We start from the raw sequence: 21025 nt of genomic DNA on the forward strand, positions 1-21025 counted from the left end.
GTTACTCGCGCGCAAGCGCGCGCCACTTCCCGGCCGGACATTTCTCCGCTCTCCCCGCTCCCTGCGGTGGGGGGGGCGTGGGTCCACAAGTATATCTCTGCTTTCTCCAAAGAGGATGATGATTATATTTTGGGATTGCCTGACTGTATCCGCAGCCCTGAGGGCTTGATTTACTCTGGTGATAAACTGTTTGTCCCTACTTCCCTCCGGAGGGAAGTGATGGAGTCTGCCCACGGTTCCAAGCTGGCGGGCCATTGGAACTTTGTTAAATCGCTTCAACTCCTCCGCAGGCAATTTTGGTGGCCCCACATGCGCAAGGATATGTTGGACTTTGTACGCACCTGTCAGACCTGCGCATTAACCAAGCCAAGGGGGGGAAAACCTCCTGGACTTTTGCATCCTTTGCCTACTCCTTCCAGACCGTGGGAAGTGGTCTCTATGGACTTTATCACTGATCTCCCTGTGAGCAAGGGGAACACTGTTATTTGGGTGGTGGTTGATCTGTTTTCTAAGCAAGCCCATTTTGTTCCTTTCCCTTCACTGCCTACCGCGCAGAGGTTAGCTGCGGCGTTCATGTCTCATGTGGTGAAAATCCACCAATTGCCTACTAAGTTAATTTCTGACAGGGGGACCCAATTTGTTTCTAAATTTTGGAAGGAACTCCTCGCTATTTTGGGGGTGGAGCAGGGGCTCAGCAGCGCTTACCATCCCGAGACCGACGGCCAAACAGAACGGGTTAATCAAACTTTGGAGCAGTACCTTCGTTGCTTCACTAATTACCAACAAAATGATTGGGCTGATTTGTTACCCCTGGCTGAGTACTGTTACAATAACACTGTGCATAGTTCGACTGGCATGTCTGCATACAAGGCTGTCTCTGGGTATGACAGCCCCCCCTTCCTTTCCTGGAGGGGGTCTCTGACCGTCCCGTGGGTGATGCTAATACCTGGTGTTCTTCTCTGAGAACTGCATGGCCACTTTTGTGTCAAACTCTCGATGCTGCTAAAGCAGCTTATAAGGCCCAGGCAGACAAGGGTAGGGTGGTGGGATTTGATCTGAAACCTGGGGACCTTGTGTATGTTTCTACTAAAAACATCAAGATGTTGCGCCCAAGCAGGAAGCTGGGTTGGAAATTTATCGGGCCGTTCAAGGTGCGCAAGGTGATTAATGATGTTGCTGTTGATGTTGTATTACCTAAGAATTTGCGCTCTCTGCATTCTGTCTTTCACATGAGCTTACTGAAGAAAAATCCTGGCACCTCTACATGGAGGCCGACTGTTTCTCCCCCGCCTCCGATCATCCTTGAGGGGGATGAGCATTTTGAAATCGCTGATATCCTTGATTCCAAGCTGAAACGTGGTAAACTCTGGTACCTCATTGAATGGGTTGATTTCGGTCCCCAGCACCGCGAATGGGTGGAAGAAGGGGATATTCGGGCCCCTTACCTGCTTCGTTGTTTTCACAGGAAGTTCCCGGACAAACCGGGAGGTCTCCCGCCCAGCCCGGGAGATCTCCCGCCCGGCCCGGGAGGTGACAGTTAAGGTGTATTTTTGAGGGGGCAGTATGTCAGCAAGCTGCCATGGTGTTCTGTGTAACTTCTGATTGTACATATGTGATCCCTGTCCCTGCCAGCTGACCCCTGTGTTTTCTGTGCTGTAATGCCAAAGTAAAACAACTGGAGGATGTGAGGGGGAGAGTATGCTTCGCTGTTAGCTTCTTACTTATCAAGCCTGTGAACTGCACCAAGCCTGTGAACTGCACCTGTGTTTTGTCTACCGTTCGCCTGGTTCCCAAGACTTGAGCAGGCAACCGTTTTCTCCTGCCCGCCAGCGGGAACGTTATCCATTGGTTGTGTTTCTAACTTGAATCCCTTTATCATGTCTGCCCTAACTGCTTGTGTTCAGTTCTAACAAAGAACGTGTTTGAGTATCTTTCCAATGCTTTGAAATAAACTTTACTTTCTTTGAAACGTGGATTTATTCTCGATGCTTGGGGATCCAAGCTTGGGGATGCTTGGGGATCCTTGGGGATGCTTGGGGATGCTTGGGGATCCAAAGCAGGGGCTTCCCCGCTCCCACTGGGGGGCTGGCAACCCCAGGCTATCTTGATCTCATCAGCTCTCAAAAGCTAAGCAGGATCTTGGATAGAAGAGCACCAAGGAAAGCCCAGGGTCACTATGCAGAGGCAGGCAATGGCAAACCACCTCTGAACGTCTGTTGCCTTGAAAACCCTACAGAGTTACCATAGGTTGGCTGCAACTTGATGCACTTTTCACCACTACCTCCACCAGGTTTGAACTTGCATAGTTTTCCAAGATCAAGTTGTATTACAGGTCACATAGCATGAATCCTGTGAGGGACACCTATCCTCCAACCCTTCCTCTATGTAGTGCTTCCATCTCTTTACAAACTAGAATTCCAGAGGGAAAGGCACATTAGTCTGTTGCCCCAAAATAAACAGGAGTCTTGCTGTGCTTCAGCAAGTTTTTATTTCTATGTTAGCATAAGTTTTTATTGACTAGTGCCTTCTTCATCAAATGAAGTATTTAAGATGCCCCAAAAGGCTTGTTTATTTTAACTAGCTAGGAATGCCACTAAGCCTACTATTGTTTGCCAGCTAGGGTCACACATAAGAGTCCCTAAGCATTTTACATATGTCTCTTGGGCCCTCACTCTGTTTAACTGAAGGAACGCATCTTTCTGCATGAACCTTTAGCCAGTTAATGCTCACTGTGCCTACCTGGAAATGTTCGTTTCTCCTCCATTCATTCTAGATCCTTTTCAGTTCCAGCATCAGTTATTTAGAATGGTCTTTTGGTGTAAGCTTGGAGGGTACCTATGTTGCCTATCCTTAGGAAGTGTAAAGTCTGTCTTAATGATGTTTTTTTTTATGAGCTGCTTTGATCTTTGGTTGAGGTCATGTTTATTTTTAAAAAACTTATTATGATTTAACACTGCAACACAAGTAGGTATCCACAAAAAATCCATAGTATAAATAAATCATTCATTCCAGTCATCAGATTATTTAAAATGTCCATTACAAATTAAATACAGTATAATTCGGTGGTATTTTAAAATACCTTTAACGTCACAAACGCGACACAAAACACAAAGCTAATCTAAATCAAAATTATTATGATCTGCGCAGTGGTGTTTATTGGTAGAAAGAGTCTTACCTCAGTGATTCCATGTCACCAGACAAGCTCTAAAATTATGGACCATTTCAGTGGGAAGGTAACAGCGTTCCATGCCGGCCACATGACCACAGAAATGTCTTCGGACAGCGCTGGCTCTTCAGCTTTGAAACGGAGATGAGCACCGCAACCCTGGAGTCAGATTCGACTGGCTTTTGAGCAAGGGAACCTTTACCTTTTTTAACCAGCAAACAACAAACATCTTATTATGCTTTGTTGTTTTTAAACATATTTTCAGCAGCAAGATCTTCCTTTATACCCCTTAACCATTTAAACATCTTTGAGTACCTGTACTTTAGGTTCACAGTTTCAGTACTTGACTTGCCGTCCACTATTATTCACGTTTACACAGTTATCCTGCATTTGGCAGGAATAACTGGAACATTACTGAAGGAACAATATGGGACAATCAGCCAGAAATTATGGAGCAAGAGGTGTGACATTACAGTAAATGGACATTCTGATGACTGTAGGTGTTCCTTGACCTAATTGATTAGGTAGCGTAATTAAATACAGATATACCTGTTGAAGTCATGTTGAAATTTTTACGGAAATTAATTTATTGTTGGCCAGTGGTATTTATTTGATGTTGGTATTGTCTGTTTTTAACCATTCTGTTGTATTTTCCCCATATCTTAACATTTGTTAGTTGCCTTTAATCTTTTAGAAATGTTGAATGTAAATATTTTAATGAATAAATTGCACCCCCACAAGTCTATTAATGATGCTGCCAGTACTTCTACTGCTTCTTGTAAAACATATAGATCTTGGATGCTTATCTGCTTGTCCTGCCTGATACAGATTGTGGTGGCAGCAGCTGCAGTGCAGAAATTTTGTGAAGCAGAAACCAACTACAAACCCTCAAGATGCTTCCATAGGCTTAATTCACATGCTTTTATTTAAGGGTGTCTTCTTGGAGCTCACTTAAGCATGTAAGCAAGTGAGTGCAGCAGTGTTTTCTTCTGAATGTTTTCGCAGGTTATTAGAATCAAGTCTATAGGTTGCCAAAAACAAAACCCTGATGTCAGCAGATGTTTGTATTGTTTGAATAAGAAAATACCAGGAGTAGCTGAAAGCCTGCAGTTTAACCTCTGTTGTGCCCAGCTGGCACTTAAGCTTCCAGATTTCGTTGCATGAAATTAAATATTTGATTTATGTTTTTTTAACAGATTGCAACCCGTGGTGCTATGATTTCTAGAAGTGTCTTGTGCCATTTCCCCCTCAAACATTGCTATCTCCAAGTTCATTTTATCCCCACTGGAGAAAATTTACATGTATTTTTCTCTAGCTAGGGCAGCAGAATGGAAATGATGATTTTTCAAGGGAGAAATGGCACCGGGAACGTATAAAAATCTTCTTCCCACTAATATTCACCATGTATTGAAAAAAAAAAATCCTTTGCCCTGTTATGTGGGCATCTTGACAAATAAACCTTCTGTTTGTTAGGTGATGGTTTTACTGTGTCCCTAATTGTGGACGTAGTGAAACTCCTTATCCCTCGCTGTCAGAGTTTCCCCACTTTTCGTTGATGATGCGTATGTGTATCTAGTCACTAATTTCTATCACTGCTTCCTTATGCGTTGTTTTTTGCGCATCCTAAAGTTACTGCTAGCATTGGATGAAATGTTATATTTGCAGAGTAGAAATATTCAAATGGTTTAGGAATGCTTTAACAAACATATAACTTCATAAGGTATTTACAAAGCAAATGATATAATACTTGCTTGCATACATTTCCTCTCCTATCCCCAGTCTTTCTGTTAATGCTTTTTCAGTTCCATGTGAATTTGCCATAGACCAGCAACTGGAATAGGGCACAACTACCTGCATTTGTGACCTCTGATCTTGAGAGAAGGGACTGGATTTCCAACACTCTCTGTTAGAGAAGAACCACTATAGGAGAGGAATACAGGAGAGGAGATGGTTGTTCTACAAAATAAAAAAACTCAAACATTTTTATGTGGCCACGATCTTATCCATGCAAGTGCAAACTCAAAAGCATGATATATGGGCACAAGAAAACTGGGATCTTATAGGCATAGTCTCTTCTAATGCAACTCTTAGTACAGAGTGCCTGTGGATCCCTCTTCTATCTGTCACTGGAACTAGCGTGGACTAGCAACTTAAATAAACCCTTTCTTCAGAATCTGGAAAGGCAGGCAGACAAGTTTATGCTCTTGCTGGGAGGAGGGCATTCTAGGGGGAATAAGCAGATGGAAAGACCACTTCACATGGAGAGGTGATCTTCTGTTTGGGTCTGTGTATGAACCTTACTGAACATCAGGGATTCACCACACTGCATTCCAGAAGCTTTCAGGAAGTTAAGATAGGATGAGATCCTTTCTAAACCGGTTCTCTTCTCTTCAGTGCATATGGAACATAGCTTTTTGACTATCCACTATCTGGCAGAGTCTGTAGCCTCCATGATAAGGCGCTGTCCTCTTGCTGCAATAGGGTGGACTGTTATGGGCTGTGACAGGCATGATGTAGGGACCGCCTATGCAAAACAAAAATGTTAAAGTGTTGCTCGTGTAAACCCTATCCTACCTTTTTTGGTGATCTCAGGACAGTCATTTTCTCTCAGCTTCACCTATCTTACACCATTGTTATGAGGCTACGATGGAGGAGGGGAGAAGCATTTATGTGGCCCTGTGCTCCTTGGAGGAAAGGTGGGATGAAATTGCACCAAGTAAATTTTCTGTTTGTTTAGCGTTCTACTGAACTGACTTATAATGTTCTCTGTGCTTTTCAGGTAAAGAAATGGACAACGTTCAGTTGCTATTCAGTTTAATTCATTGACATGTGAAGGAATTAAAATATTTTGGACTGAAAATGTCTGCAGACATAGAAAAGAGAGCAGATTGTTGCAAAACATCTGTCAAGAAGTGGAACCACCAATAGCTAATCCTGAAGAAATAAAAATTATTGGTTATGGTGCAATTCTGGAGTGGAGCTAAAGGTGTAGCACATAGGTAGCCCCACTTCTTTCAAATTATGGAAATTTTGTGGAAGACGTTGACCTGGATTTTGTGCTTAAACATGGTTTTGTCAGAATTTCACGGGGACAACAGGCTTTCATATAGTTCTCAAGGTAGGGATCCTACTTTTTAAGTGAATATCTTTGATGCTTATTTTGGTTCCTCAGTTTTCCTTAACTGATGTTAACAGTCATTGTTAGAGGTCACATATTGCTCATGAACTATGATTTTTGTTTATTTTATGAGGCAGCACAATTAAAAAGGTGTACTTATTTTATTAGCAAGTCAAGAGGATATTTTGATATATTAAATAATAAAATCCCCCCAGTTAAATGATTGAGTGACTTGAATAATTCATATGCTCCAAAAATGTCTTGCTTACTAAATGTGTATTTAGGTAAATGTATATTAACACAGTGATCTGTGATTTCTCTGCACTGCAATACATACATTTTTATGTGCAGGTTCACTTCTCCTGTTAACTTCAATGGGGATAGCAGGCTTACTCTTTTTAGATGAATGCCATTCATTGAAGTTAATATAATAGCCTTTTGTTTGGCAAGGTAAATTTGTATATAGATTGAATCTTGTGTGTCCTTAGCCGCTCACTGGAACAAGTCACTGTGCTGGAATCCAGCATAAGGTTTAATTTATTTATGCCTCTTGAAATCAGTTTGTATTGGATTACACATTTAGGTATTTATAAAGTGAGTATTTCCATTCAAATTAGTTGTTCTTCTGGCAGGTAAATATGCAGTTGCTTATGTCCTGCTGGTGGCAGCCTGGAATGTGCACATGGTAGAGTAGAGCTGGCAAAATATGTAGCAAATTTGGAATAGATGAGCAGAATTTCTATTTAAGGCAGATTAGCATTGCTTGGTTTAGTAAAATGTGGATAATGTTGTACTACTCCTTGTGTCGTGTTATATTTTCTTCTTTTTTATGCCCATATCTTGGACTGATTTACCTTGTGGTTTCAAAGAGGAATTCCTGTCTTACCTTGAACACTACCAACTAACAATCCCAGTAAGGGTTGATCATAATGGAGCCTTCCTCAGCTTTACTGTGAAAAATACTAAACTCTCCCGGAGAAAGAAGAGGAGTACTGAACATTATGACCAAGAACTGGCAGTATCTAAATTATTTTTTAAACTTTCTGCCTATGGCAAGCACTTTCATTTAAACCTGACTCTCAACACAGATCTGGTCTCCAAACACTTTACAGTAGAATACTGGGGGAAAGACGGACCTCAGTGGAAGCATGACTTTTTAGACAACTGTCATTACATGGGATATTTACATGATCAGCACAGTACGACTAAAGTAGCATTAAGCAACTGCAATGGTCTGGTAAGTGCAAATTATGTATTTTGACTTGTTGGTGTTCTTGATACTTTATATTTACAGAAAGGAATAGTCTGTATCTATACTGGTGTAGCTCCATTACAATTCTTAATTATTTGGTTTCTGGTCATATTCTTGCCCCTTGTCTAGTTACTTTTTGGTTCTGATCTAGAGAACATTAATCACACTTTCTTGAATGTAGATGAGTGTATTGTAAAATAAACATGCATAGGATTAGACTGTATGTCTCATTGAAGGTGATGAGACTTCAGTTTTGACTAATTTGTCCTGTGTTTCAATGAAATATATGCATGTCTGACTTTATCAGGAATGGGTCCATGTGTCTTGTGTACTTTACAGTACCTACAGTATCATATGGATCACAGTTTTTTCTACTTGTAGGTAGGCCTTGTGCTGTAAAAAAGAGCAAAAACAATGATAATTGTACATAGCTATATACGCACCCTGAGTGTGTGAAGTTCATATACTGAGAGAAAAGCAAAATAAGTTTGTGTGAGTAGAGATTACTAAACTTATTGGCTCTTATTCTGTTTTACACATGCCTAGACATCTAGCTATCAGTGGTGTTTGTTATGTTCTATTTAAAACCCTGTAAGTGGAGTGCAAATTGTGGAAGGACTGGAAAAAACCCTGTGTTGGGTACAAACAGTAGAAGATAGTAGAAATCCCTTCAGAAACCATATGTATATTGGCCAGATACATATTTAGGCTGGGGTCTAGGGTGGCCCATAGTAAGTTATTTGCATGCAGCAGTGTTCGGAGATCCTTCTAACCTTCTCACATTGCCGAATGAGACTCTCCCACATTGCCTAATGAGTCTCTCCCAAACTCAGTAGAATTTTAGGCATGGCTGCCAATGTACCATGGTCTGAAATTTTAAAAAAATAATAATTAGAGAACCTCCAGTGTGCCCACAGAGCACATTCTTTTGGGTCTTCTAAGGGTTTAGCCAGATAATAATTCAGTGCATAATGAAGCCCTTCTGCAGTTGCCCCTCAAGTACTTAAAGGCAATTGTGCAATTTCCAATCCATGCATTACTGGAGAGTGGGACTGGAGAAGAAGTTTATGCTATGGTGAAGTTTGTATTTCCACTCCTTCTTTAAAAAGAAGAAGCAAGATAGGGATGTACACTTCAGCACCAGAGTGTACAATTTTCAAAGAGTATAATAAACAGATGCTCATAAAATTATGCTGTATAAGAGAATAGTGGCTTTGCCTCTGTTTTTGTTAGTTTCTTTATAAAGGTGTAGTGGGTATATGCATGTTTTTGGTACAGTGAGGGAGTACAATGCTGATTGTAAAGCATTACAAAAATTTATCTTTAAAAGTTGTAAAATCTATGTGGGTAGAGAGTTTTGTTTCATCTCACAAGCCAGTGGCAACTAATGAGGTAGGTAGCTTGTAACAAACACTACTGGCTATTCAATAGCACATGCCTGCATCTTGTCCCCCCATGCTTATTGATGAGGATGGGGAGCTCCAATGCAGGGGAAAGTGAGGTGCCCCCTACAGGTACCTGAGAGTTGGCTACCATGATCATGGGCCTGGCCCAGTGGCCAGCACCATACAACTGGCCACAGATTTCCTAGGTCAAGTCAGCTGGTGGGAGGAGAAGGCAAGCTGGAGACAAAGGGTCAGATAAATGTAGGTTTGCTGTTGGTGGGAAGCAGAGAAGAAATCAAGAGGAAAGGCTATGGGGGCTTTCGTGGAAAAGAAAGAGGAGGGAGGGGGAAATGAGATATCTCCCGCAAGTCCTTGGGGGTTCTCACTTGTTGATTCTGATAGCAAAAAATTGCTTTAAACATATTTGGATGGTAGACCGCCAAGGAGGTCCATGGTTGCTACACAGAGGCTGGTAATGGCAAACCACTTCTGAATGTCTCCTGCCTTGAAAACTCTATGGGGGCGCCATAAGTTGGCTGCGACTTGACAGCACTTTCCACCACCACCACAGTGTGAGCAAAAGCAATATTTTTTTGTAAGCTGTCTACTTGTTGATGGGACTCTGGGTTATTTCAGCAGTAAGTCTTATATGGAAAAAGACTTATACTGTTGTAAAGTAATTCAGGCCTAAAAATAAACCACAGAGTAGTCACTTATAAAATGATAAAAGAGAACACCATGTTTGGAAACCAACACACTACTCTTCACTGTAGTAAATCTTAAAGTGTATTATGCATGATATCCAGAGGTTGCTTTTATTCCATGCAGAGGTGCCAAACATGATTTGCAGTGGACTTTTAAAGATTTGCTATCTTTTCAGTAGTAGGAGTATTTATCTGAATTTGTTAGTGTTAACAGGCCCTGTCTTACATTGACCTTTGTTCCATTTGTTGGCCAAGTTTTCTGTAGATTTCTCTATAATTACCATTCACAACAGTCTTCAGAGTGGCATACTCAAGAGTAAAGAACAGTATTTCCTTCCTATCCCACATAGGGCTTTACATAGGCGTATGAAAAGCCTAGAGCCTGTGACAGAGAAGCCTGGTTACTTGCTGTAGATAAATCTGACAGGTAAGAGGAGAAGCAAGATTCTCTTCCTGGTTTAGGAACTGAAAAGAGCTGACATACTGGGCTTGCATTAGCTCAGTGCAACTGTTAATTGTTTTATTTGAAAAACTTATTCCCATGCTTTCTCAAAAACTGTTCTGAAAGCCTACTCAGTCTCAAAAACAATGTTTCACATAACATGGGGTAGGTTAGGGGCCGCTGCTAAAGCAAACAGTTTAAAGCTTGGTTGGGCTTGCAGAACTAGTGATTCTTTAGATCCTGGTCAATGATCGTAACACGATATAGAGCCAATGTGGTGTAATTGATAGCATTTTGGATTTGGATAAGGGGAGTCATGGATTCAAATTCTCCCTCAGCCACCAAGTTTAGTGAATAACTTTGGGCAACTCACTCAGTTTAAATTACCTCACAGGTTTGAGGATGAAGTGAGACAACCCCTTGAATGCTGACCTGAGCGCCATGAAGGAAGGATGGAGTACACATTTGAGAGATTTTTAATGCTAAGTACCACAGAAGTCCACAATTTAGACACATTGCAGCTTTCATAATTGATAGGCTTATTCATGTGGCAGACATGTTCTGAGTTATTTTTTCTCATGGTATAAAAAGTTTCATGAAGATTTCAAAGGGTGACAATTTTAAGAATGTTAATTAAGATGTATTTCTTTTCTGGATGTGACATAGCCCAAGTGGTATATAATATACTGGGGTGGGAAGGATTTTTTCCACTATAGCATGCTTGTTCACTTTAAACAATGTAATTTGCTGTGACTGGAGAAAGTACTGACTATAAATTCAATCTTTTACTAAATGTATACCGCTAGGTTATTCTTTGCTATCAATTTTCTCTTGTGGCCTCAGCTGTCGAAAGGATTTGGATCCATTGTAGCGCCCACAAGCGACTTTTGTTTTTTGACTCATGTCTTAAAGACTTGCTTTGCTTTATTTATTTTAATTTTTTTGACTTGCTTTGCTTTAGATGGCCGCCATGTGCAAATATTGAAACTGCATCCTGTAACAGCTGCTTCACACAGTGAAGTGTTCAGATGGAACAGCTCACCGAGCCTGCTCCGAATCCTGTATATCTTTCCTGTGGGCGTTTTTTGTTCTGTGGAGAATTGCATGGAAAGCAACTGCACAAAAATGGCTCACTGTTTACTTTGTTTACTTCATTTATACCCGGCCTTTCTCCCCAGTGGGGACTGTTCTCTCCAGCCACCACAGAGAAGTGCAATTTCACATGGCGGCCATTTAGCGTGTCTGTGTTTAGAGCACTGAATCTTATTCTCTTTCTGATTGTAGTAGCTTGATAGAGCTAAGGTCTCCACAGCTTTTCCCCACTATATGTTGATTTTAGACTGAGTGGTTTTTCTTTAGTATATATAATATAGGGGCGCTGGTTGCCCTTAGTGCCCTTTTCTTCACTGTGTTTGGCTGAACAGGAATATACTGACTTGCCTCAGTAATGTATCTGTGAGGCAGAATAGGATTAACTAACATTATTATTATGACGCAATGCACCTGGTGAAATTCAGCGGGTTGTAATTCATATTGGATGTCTCTTCATAAGAACATAAGAGAAGCCAATGTTAGATCAGGCCAAAGGCCCATCCAGTCCAACACTCTCACATAGTGGCCAGAAATACCAGGTGTCATCAGGAGGTCCACCAGTGGGGCCAGGACACTAGAAGCCCACCCACTGTTGACCCCCCCAAGCACCAAGAATACAGAGCATCACCTGCCCCAGAGTCCCTATCCAAACCTTGTGGCTAATAGCCACTGATAGACCTCTGCTCCATATATTTATCTAATTCCCTCTTGAAGCCGTCCATGCTTGTAGCCGCCACCACCTCCTGTGGCAGTGAATTCCATGTGTTAATCACTCTTTGGGTGAAGAAGTACTTCCTTTTATCCGTTCTAACCCGACCGCTCAGCAATTTCATTGAGTGCCCACGAGTTCTTGTATTGAGACAGGGAGAAAAGTACCTCTTTTTCTACCTGCTCTATCCCATGCAAAATCTTAGAAACCTCGATCATGTCCCCCCTCAGCCGTCGTTTCTCCAAGCTAAAGAGCCCCAAGCGCTTTAACCTTTCTTCATAGGGAAAGTGTTCCAACCCTTTTATCATTCGAGTTGCCCTTTCCTTTTCTGCACTTTTTCCAATGCTACAATATCTTTTTTGACGTACGGTGACCAGAACTGTACACTGTATTCCAAATGAGGTTGCACCATTGATTTATATAGGGGCATTATGATATTGGCTGATCTGTTTTGAGTTACCTTCCTAATAATCCCCAGCATAGCATTGGCTTTTTATTGCAGTCACACACTGTCTCGACATTTTCATTGAGTTATCTATTACGACTCCAAGATCTCTCTCTTGGTCAGTCTCTGCCAGTTCGGACCCCATCAATGTGTATTTATAGTTAAGATTTTTGGCTCCGATGTGCATCACCTTGCACTTGGTCACACTGAACCCCATTTGCCACATTGACGCCCACTTGCCCATCCTCGACAGATCCCTTTGAAGTGCCTCACAAGCCTCCCTGCTTTTCACCACCCTGAACAACTTCGTATCATCCGCAAATTTAGCCACTTCACTGCTTACTCCCAACTCCAAATCATTCTTTTATCCTGTGGTTTTCGAGCTTACTTAGGAGCCTTTGATGAGGAACTTTATTGAAAACTTTCTGGAAGTCAAGGTAAACAATATCTTTTGTGTCCCCCTTGTCCACATGTTTGTTCACCCCCTCAAAGAACACTAACAGGTTAGTGAGACAAGATCTTCCCTTACAGAACCCATGCTGAGTCTGCCTCAATAGTTTTTGTTCATTAATGTGCTTACTAATTCTTTCCTTAATAACAGTTTCCACCAACTTACTCGGTTTTGACGTCAGACTGACTGGCCTGTAATTTCCCGGATCTTCTCTGGAACCCTTTTTAAAGATGGGAGTGACATTAGCTACCTTCCAGTCCTCAGGAATGGAGGCATATTTTAATGAAACATTACATATTTTTGTAAGGAGAGCCACAAGTTCACATTTGAGTTCTTTCAGAACTGTCGGATGTATGCCATCTGGGCCTGGTGATTTACCAGTTTTTAAGTTGTCTTATCAGTCGTAGGACCATCTGCTCCATAGCACGGTCATTGAGAGTGTCTAGAAATTCTTTTCCCCCCTACTTGAATACATATTGACCCAATCAATGTGTGGGTAGTTAAAATCACCTATTAGGACACAGTTTTTTCATCTAGCTGCTATCTTTAATCCATTCATCATTTTATAATCCTCCTCTATCTTTTGATCTGGTGGGCGACTGGACTTGCCTACCACAAGATTGGACTTGCCTCTTCTCTTGTCACCTCAATCTGACTCAAGTCTTTCAATACCCCTCCTGAAATTAGTGTTTCTGGAGTGGGCAAGCACTTCTCATCTTCCACAGTGAAGACAGAGGCAAAAAATGCATTCAGCTTCTCAGCCATTTCCCTATCATCCTTCAGTACTCCTTTTATCCCTTGGTCATCCAAGGGCTCCACTGCCTCCCTGGCTGGTTTCCTGCTTCTAATGTATTTGAAGAAAGTTTTATTGTTGGTCTTAATGTTTTTTGCTATATGCTCCTCATATTCCCTTTTTGCCTGCCTGATCACAGACTTGCATGTTATTTGCCACAGCCTGTCATTTCAGATGTCATTGTGTTGAGAGCAACAGAGTTCTGGTAAGCTTGATTTCAGTGAACCTTTTTTTGTACCCTGTACTATGAACACAAACCTCTTTTGGTCTTTGGTGCTTGTTTAATTATCCTCACAGGATAAGGTTTTGTTTAGACACACTTCTAAATGAGTATTTTGAGAGTGTTTGTTCGAAACTGGGGATATTATTAGATAAAAATGTGGAGTTTGTTGTTGTTTTCTTTTCCCTCTCCATCATTTCAAGCATACTCAGGGTGGGATTGCTAGCTTTTGACATCTGCTAAAGAGAGGAAAGGATGGACATATTCCACCACATACTGCTAAATAATAGCCATCAGTTTTCCTTGTTCAGGGAATGTTAAGCATCCCAGTATTGGTAAAGTGGAGATGGGTCTTATGGTGAGTGGGAGAGGAGTGGGCATTCTAAAACTGTTACTAACTGACATTCTGTGTGGGTTCAGATAGGCTGTATACTAAGCCTTGGGGTTTATTTACTTTTCTCTCCTCGCTACTTCTCATATTCTATTTTCATTCAACAACCAAAAAGGAATAATAAGTTTGAAAGTTTCTACCTTACATAGGAAAATAAGAAAATTGCCTGTGTGAAGAGAAGATCAATGTTTAATGGCTGGGGGACAGGGGATGCTGTCAAGATGACCTAACCCACATCATGGAACATGGAAATTGTCCTTTGCTGTAGAAACTAGAACTATTTTCCCTCAAATTAACTTAAGTGGCAAACTTAATATGGGTTTGAGCTAAATGCCAGTTATGTAACACAACATGGAATTTATTTTCTGTATAAATAATGCTTGAGGAAGCTGTTAGATAGATGTCCCTAGAAATAGAAATTGGGGGCCTGTGATTGGCATACATAACCATTACAACCATCCTTACAAGAAATGAGTAGAGAAGGTATTTTCTGAAGCTATTTTCTAGCTATGTACTATTGTAATAAGTATCAGTTTTTAAACTCAAAACCTTGCCCTAGCATAGGATGACTAAGTGGTATTACTTTCACTTTAAAGACTTTGAGCCACTGGACTCAAATTTTGTTTTGTTGCTTCAGACCAACACAGCTACCCACCTGAATCTAACTTTAAAGACTGGAATTTGCAAGGACTGAAACTTGTGTTTGTGAGAAATCAGTGGCTTGAGCAACTGGAATGCAAGTTAAGAGTAATTGCCTATTTGCCTTCCTTGTGCTGGATAGAGTAACTTTGTCAGTGCTGATGTTGTAACAGATAATACAAGTAGAACATGGAAAATGTCATTGTACCTATTACTCAAGGTGCTAATGGCAAGTACCCTCTTACAGCTAGGCATCTGTCATGAGCCTGTCATCATTAATGCTAATGTATAACTTGGCAAATTCACCTGCTTGCCTAGTGGAGTGGTGTTGCCTTATTGGAGAAGATGATTGATTATGCAATAATCCTGGAAACAGATATATATTTACAATAGTAACATAATCATGGTAAACGGAATTTAGCAGTCTGGAAGATAGTTTTAAAAGAGGGTAACATCTTAAATTGTCAAAGATATGAGGCCTAACAGGGATAAAGCATCAATCCTTAGAAATTCTTTTTAAAAATTCTGAGTAAATTAAATTATGATTGCAATTACAGTTAAATTTGTCCAGATTTTAATCAAGAATTTTTTTGCTTTATCATAATCAAATAACATCCTTATGGGGTGATCCTGTGAATTGCCGAGTTAACAAAAGATTGTAAAATCAGACAAGTGACTATTCTGATTTGGCATACTGATTTGGCTAAACTGTTCACTGGCAAAATTAGAAACAGAATATTTTTGTTCTTAGTAGAGTTAGGTTATCTTGAATTACCTTTCTATACCTTAGACTGCACATAATGCTTCATGTACAGTTAGTTGTTTAGCTCTTTCCAGCTATGACTATTAGCCCTATATTTCACATAGGGGCTGAGGCTGAGAATGATTATGTTGTGTAAAGATGAGGGATAAAAAGACTAAGGTCCTTGGAACTTTCTGGTTCTTTTTTTACGGTCGTGGAAGTTTGTGGCGGCTCTCCAATTTGCAAACATAGGTTCATGAGCTGGCCAAAATTCATCACAAACCCATCCCTATTTATGAACACATAAAGTTGCCTTACACTGAGTCAGATCACTGATTTATCAAAGTCAATATTTTCTACTGTGACTAATTGTGGCTGTCCAGGGTCTCAGAGGCCCCCGCCACACGGCAGGGAAAACACAGTGAAAAGCGCGGCTTTTAAAAGCCGCACCAAAGTTGCGACGCTGCGGCGGGATCCCACGGATCCCCGAAGCTGCAGCGCATCGCTCCCCGGCACGATCAGATGCCGGGGAGGAAGAGTCGGAGGGAAGGGGGAGGCTGCCGAACTGCACATGCTCAAGCATGCGCAGTTCGGCCGGGGGCCGGGATGTGCTGGCGCAAGGACGCGCCGGCCGATCCCACGGCCGGTTTGAGGCGCTCTGCTTCGGAAGAACCACCCAGGTAGGTGGTTCTTTTTAGTGCGGGTTTTCGGGCGGGAGGGGCAGATCGGGGACGGGCAGGCAACGATTCCCAGATGTTGCCGTGGGATCGCGCCCGTTTGCTCCGCACCCTTTCTGTCTCGCTCCCGGACCAAAACCCCTCGTATGAACAGGGCCAGAGTGTGTTCTTTCATATCTAGTAGCTGATGATTTTAACTGGAGACACCAGAGACTGGATCTGGGATCTCCTCCATGTAAATCAGATGCTCTGCAACTGAGCCACAGCCACCATGCTCAGCATTGTTTTGCATCCCATTGGCAGCTGCAGCAGCAGTAAGTGTTCCATTGCTCATTCTCTAAATCAGATTCCAAGGATGTTAAGTCTCCAACTCCAATGAATGAGTTTCAAAACTTTTGACAGAAGTGGCAAGGGTAGCTCTAGGAATTGTCAGAAACTCTAGATTCCTAGCTACCATTGTCAGGTCTGGGAAGCTCTAGGAATTGCCAGGAACTGTGATCAGAACTTCCTGTAAATAGATGAGGTCTTTTAAAAAAATTTCTCCCAGGATGCTGCCCCCAACCCTCCCACTGGTTGCTGGCAACCTTACCCTGACTACTTGTTTATGTGGGGAGTTCTCATCTTACCCCAACACAGTTTTATCCCCTTGGTTCTAGTGGTCACGACCTCATTAGACCACTACCAGGCTTGGTTAGATATCATGCTTTTGATCCTCAGACAACCAAAGTAATCAACTGTTTCTAGTAATTTGTGAACCTCATAGGATCTGTAATTATTGTACTGCCAAGTGCCTGTTTTATTTTTAGTCTGTCTTTTTTGCTGAGACTCAAGATGGATCTTGTTCTGCTGTGCTTTCTGGAATGTTCTACCTTTCTTGACGTCATCAACCCAAATTTCTGATTCTTTGCTTTCCATTCTAGCATCTCTTCTTTGTTGGCTGATTCTTTGTGATTGTATAGGGCTCTTTTTGTAGCAGGAACTCCTTTGTATATTAGGCGAAACACATCTAATGTAGCCAATCCTCCAAGAGCTTACAGTAGCCCCTGTAAGAAGAGCTCTGTAAGCTCTTGGAGGATTGGCTACATTAGGGGTGTGTCGCCTAATATGCAAAGGAGTTCCTGCTACAAAAAGAGCCCTGAAGGTGGCATGGCCTTCTAGCCTCTCAAAAGTAGATTTTCCTTTTAACTATAGATGCTTCTAATCTCAGGTAGGATGCTCCTTGCCAAGGCTTGTCAGCCCATGGCTTTTGATTTCTGGCGAAGAGGTAAACCCAAGTAAATCTGCTGTACAGTCAAGACAGTGGCCTCGATGACCTGTTCAGAGTCCAGTGCAATATAGCTACAAAGTTTTGCCTCTCCTTAAAGAAGGTGCTTCATATCCTGTCAATGTGGAGGTAGGCAATGGACATTTGAGTGTGAGATTTAAGCCAGTATATTGGTTTAGTGGCTGTTTATTTATATAAGGTACACATCTGAGTGAATTTCTTCAGTTAGTCTAAACATCTTCTGTGTGAATGTTTTACCTGTGATGAGACAGCATCCAACCTTGTTCATTATGAGACCAATCAGAATGTCCATGGTTTGGTACCAGGGTCCACAACAATCCTGCTTTGATAAAGACAGCTTTCCCATTTCATAGGTATTCAGGAAAAGTTATGTTTTCCCTCCGTTCTCCCACTGAGGTGGAGGACATCTCCATAGGTGGAGGACATCTCCATGGGTTATTCCTATCGTTCCTTTAGGGAGGCAGGAAATACTTTTTTCTCCTTCCTGTTGGCACCTTAGGGAATAGCCCTGTCCTCAGTTCTATTCCTGCCTCTTAGGGAGTAGCAGCTAGGGACAGAGCTCTGCGATTCTGTCCATCTACTTTCTCTTTCAATTCTTTCTCTTTTGCTCTATATTGCTCTCTTTTATTCCTCAGAGTCTCTCTCTCTCTCTGCCTCTCTCCCCCTACCTTTTACTCTTTTTTTCCCCTTCTTGCTCCTGCTTAGAGCCAGAAGACATCGAGAGGCAAGTCCCTCCCATGTGCTCGTTGGGCCTGCGTGATGGCTACCGAGCACTCAGAAGACTTTTCATAGGGGGATGAGGCAACAACGCTCACCGCCGCGGCGAGTAGAGTGCAACTCAGCAGTGGGGCCTACCTGCCTTTGGGGCTTGTTGTGCCACCCCAACGAGTGCAGCAGAGGCGGCGGCGGGGGCGCAGCATGCACTCAAGCGCTGCTGGCCGCAAGAAGAAGCAGGGCCCGGTAATTCTGGGCGGGCAAAGATCGGCGGCCATCTTGAAGAAGCGGAGCCGAATCCGGATGCCATCTCCAGGCCTCTGCAGCGCGATGCTGGAATGGACGGAGTTTGTAAGCCCTCCGATTCGCGTTCCCTGGGCCCAGAGTTAGATCGCAGGGAGGGTACCACCTTCCATGGGGCCTTAATCATCCCAGCAGATCTGATGCTAGCCTTTCGCCAGGCCATACAGGAGGGCATCTCTACCTTCTGTGAGAGGGCGGGTATTCCCGGACAAGGGCCCTTCCAAGGACAACCGTCCCAGCCTCCTTCAGCTTGGCTCACTAAGGCTGCCCCAAAAGCACCCCCAAGACTCAGTAGGGGTTCTAGAGAGGAGCAATGGGAAGATGAGGAGTCTTTTGGGTCCATGCAGGAGGACAGAAGGGAAGGGGAATTCCTCTCAGATGAGGAGGTGGAGGATCTTAAGATGCCTGAACAGTCTAGCCGCTTTTTTAAAGCGGAGGACTACCACTATTTCTTGTCCAGAGCCATGAAGGCTTTAAAGATACAGGAAACTCCTCCCTCCGAGGACTCGGCCTCTTCAAGATCTAAACTAAAATCCAGATCTAGAGGTGACCAGGAGTTCTTCCCTCCTGAAGAGTATGTGGAAAAAGTCTTTCCCTTTCCGGACTATTTTGAATGTCAACTAAGGGTGGCATGGGACAAGCCAACTGCTAACAAGCAGTTCCCAGGTTTTGTAAAAAAGATGTATGCCTTGCCCAGTTATGCCAATGAACTGTTACAGGCTCCACCAGTGGACGGTCCCGTGGCGGCTATCCAGTCAACAGGTCTAGTCTTGGAGGATGGACACGGTTCCATACGTGATCCTATCGATAAAAAGGCTGATGCCACACAGAAGAGATTACATGAGTCCATCGCCATGATTGTCAAGGCGGCGGCTACGGCGTCAATCGCTTCCAGGGCTTCCATCATCTGGATAAGAAAGCTCATTCAGATGTTACCGGAAAACAACAGAGGCCTGTTGGAAGGTGCTATGCGCATTCTTAAAGGAGCGTCCTTCACTGCTGATGCCACCCTGGACATTCTAACATTTGCGTCTAGGGCGCTGGCTTCCACGATAGTGACCAGAAGGCTTCTCTGGCTGAGAGCATGGCAAGCGGACTTTCAGTCTAAAATGACTGTCACCTCGTATCCTTTCCAGGGAGATCGCCTCTTCGGAGAGGCTTTGGACTTGTGTAAATGCGAGACAAGAAAAAAGCATTGCCCCGGAACCTACGCAATGTGGACAGACGGAATTCTCATTCCTTTCGCACCAACCATGCGCTCCCACGTTTTCGCCAGGACCAGCAAAAAAACACCTGGGGCTCATCTAAGCCTACTGGGAAGAGGAGTTCCTTCAATCCCAGATTCAACAAACCCTTCAACAGACCTGAGAGAGGTGACAGGGACAACAAGCCCAAGCAAGCATGACTATGCTCTTCTTCCAGTGGGAGCAAGACTTTTGAAGTTTTCCCTGGCCTGGAAGGACTCCCAAGCAGATGCCTGGGCCATAGAAGTTGTATCCCAGGGTTACACCATTGAATTCCGTTGCACTCCACCAGAAAGATTCCTGGTCTCACCTATCAGAAGGTCAAGCACCAAGCAATCTCTAGTGAACAGTTCCTTACAGCATCTACTAGAGATATGAGCCATAGAACTGGTACCTCCATAAGAACGCGGACGCGGCCTATATTCTAACTTGTTCCTGGTTCCCAAGAGAAACGGAGATTGGAGAGCGATCCTGGATCTCAAGTTTCTCAAGTTCATAAAGCTGCGCCATTTTCGCATGGAGACACTACGGTCCATCACGGAGAACCTGTCACCCGGAGACTTTCTGTTATCAATAGATCTTACGGAAGCATATCTCCATGTTCCCATCCACCCAGCTCGCAAGAGGTTCCTTTGTTTCTGTGTGGGCAAACATCACTATCAGTCTCGGGCGCTACCATTCGGGTTGTCCACAGCACCCAGGCTGTTTTCCAAGCTTCTGATCAATCCTTTGGTACACCTCCGGAACCAAGGTATCCATATTCACCCGTATCTCGACGATCTGCTTGTGCGTGGCAACGACAGAGCATCAGCAATCCAGAACACCGAGCGAACTTTACTGTGTTTACAGACACACGGGTTTGTAGTGAACTTGGCCAAGAGTGTAATCCAGCCGTCCCAGAGGCTCAAACACCTGGGAGCGATCATTGATACGACACGCAATGCTTTCTTTCTGCCATCAGCCAAGGCCATCAAAATTCAGGAACTGACATCCAGTGTTGTACGCAACTTGGTGTCCTCCCTCATGACCCTGGCCAAGTTACTTGGGTCTCTTGATATCTTGCATAGACATGATCCAATGGGCACGCCTACATGTCCGACCGTTACAACGCTTTCTCAGACCCTATCAGCGGCACATCATTGAGCGAAGATTCTACTCTCTCAGGGTCCCTGCCTTGGTTTGCACCAGCCTGAGGTGGTGGACATGTATGCAGAACTTGACAAAGGGCAGGGTTTACTACGCTCCTGTGGCTG

At 43.1% G+C, this 21025-nt stretch overlaps 1 protein-coding gene across 1 annotated transcript in view; it reads left to right on the plus strand.

The window, feature by feature from the left end:
- The first annotated feature begins 6187 nt into the window (after nt 1–6187).
- ADAMTS6 (ADAM metallopeptidase with thrombospondin type 1 motif 6) overlaps nt 6188–21025 on the plus strand; it is a 191021-nt gene continuing 176183 nt past the window's right edge. Inside the window, exons 1-2 of the mRNA XM_015410253.1 lie at nt 6188–6284; nt 7154–7521. Coding sequence (XP_015265739.1) covers nt 6188–6284; nt 7154–7521 — 465 coding nt within the window. The remainder of the gene's footprint in view (nt 6285–7153; nt 7522–21025) is intronic.

The sequence above is a fragment of the Gekko japonicus genome, unplaced genomic scaffold, assembly GCF_001447785.1.
Source record: "Gekko japonicus isolate JY-2015 unplaced genomic scaffold, Gekko_japonicus_V1.1 scaffold179, whole genome shotgun sequence".
Classification (NCBI taxonomy): Eukaryota; Metazoa; Chordata; class Lepidosauria; order Squamata; family Gekkonidae; genus Gekko; species Gekko japonicus.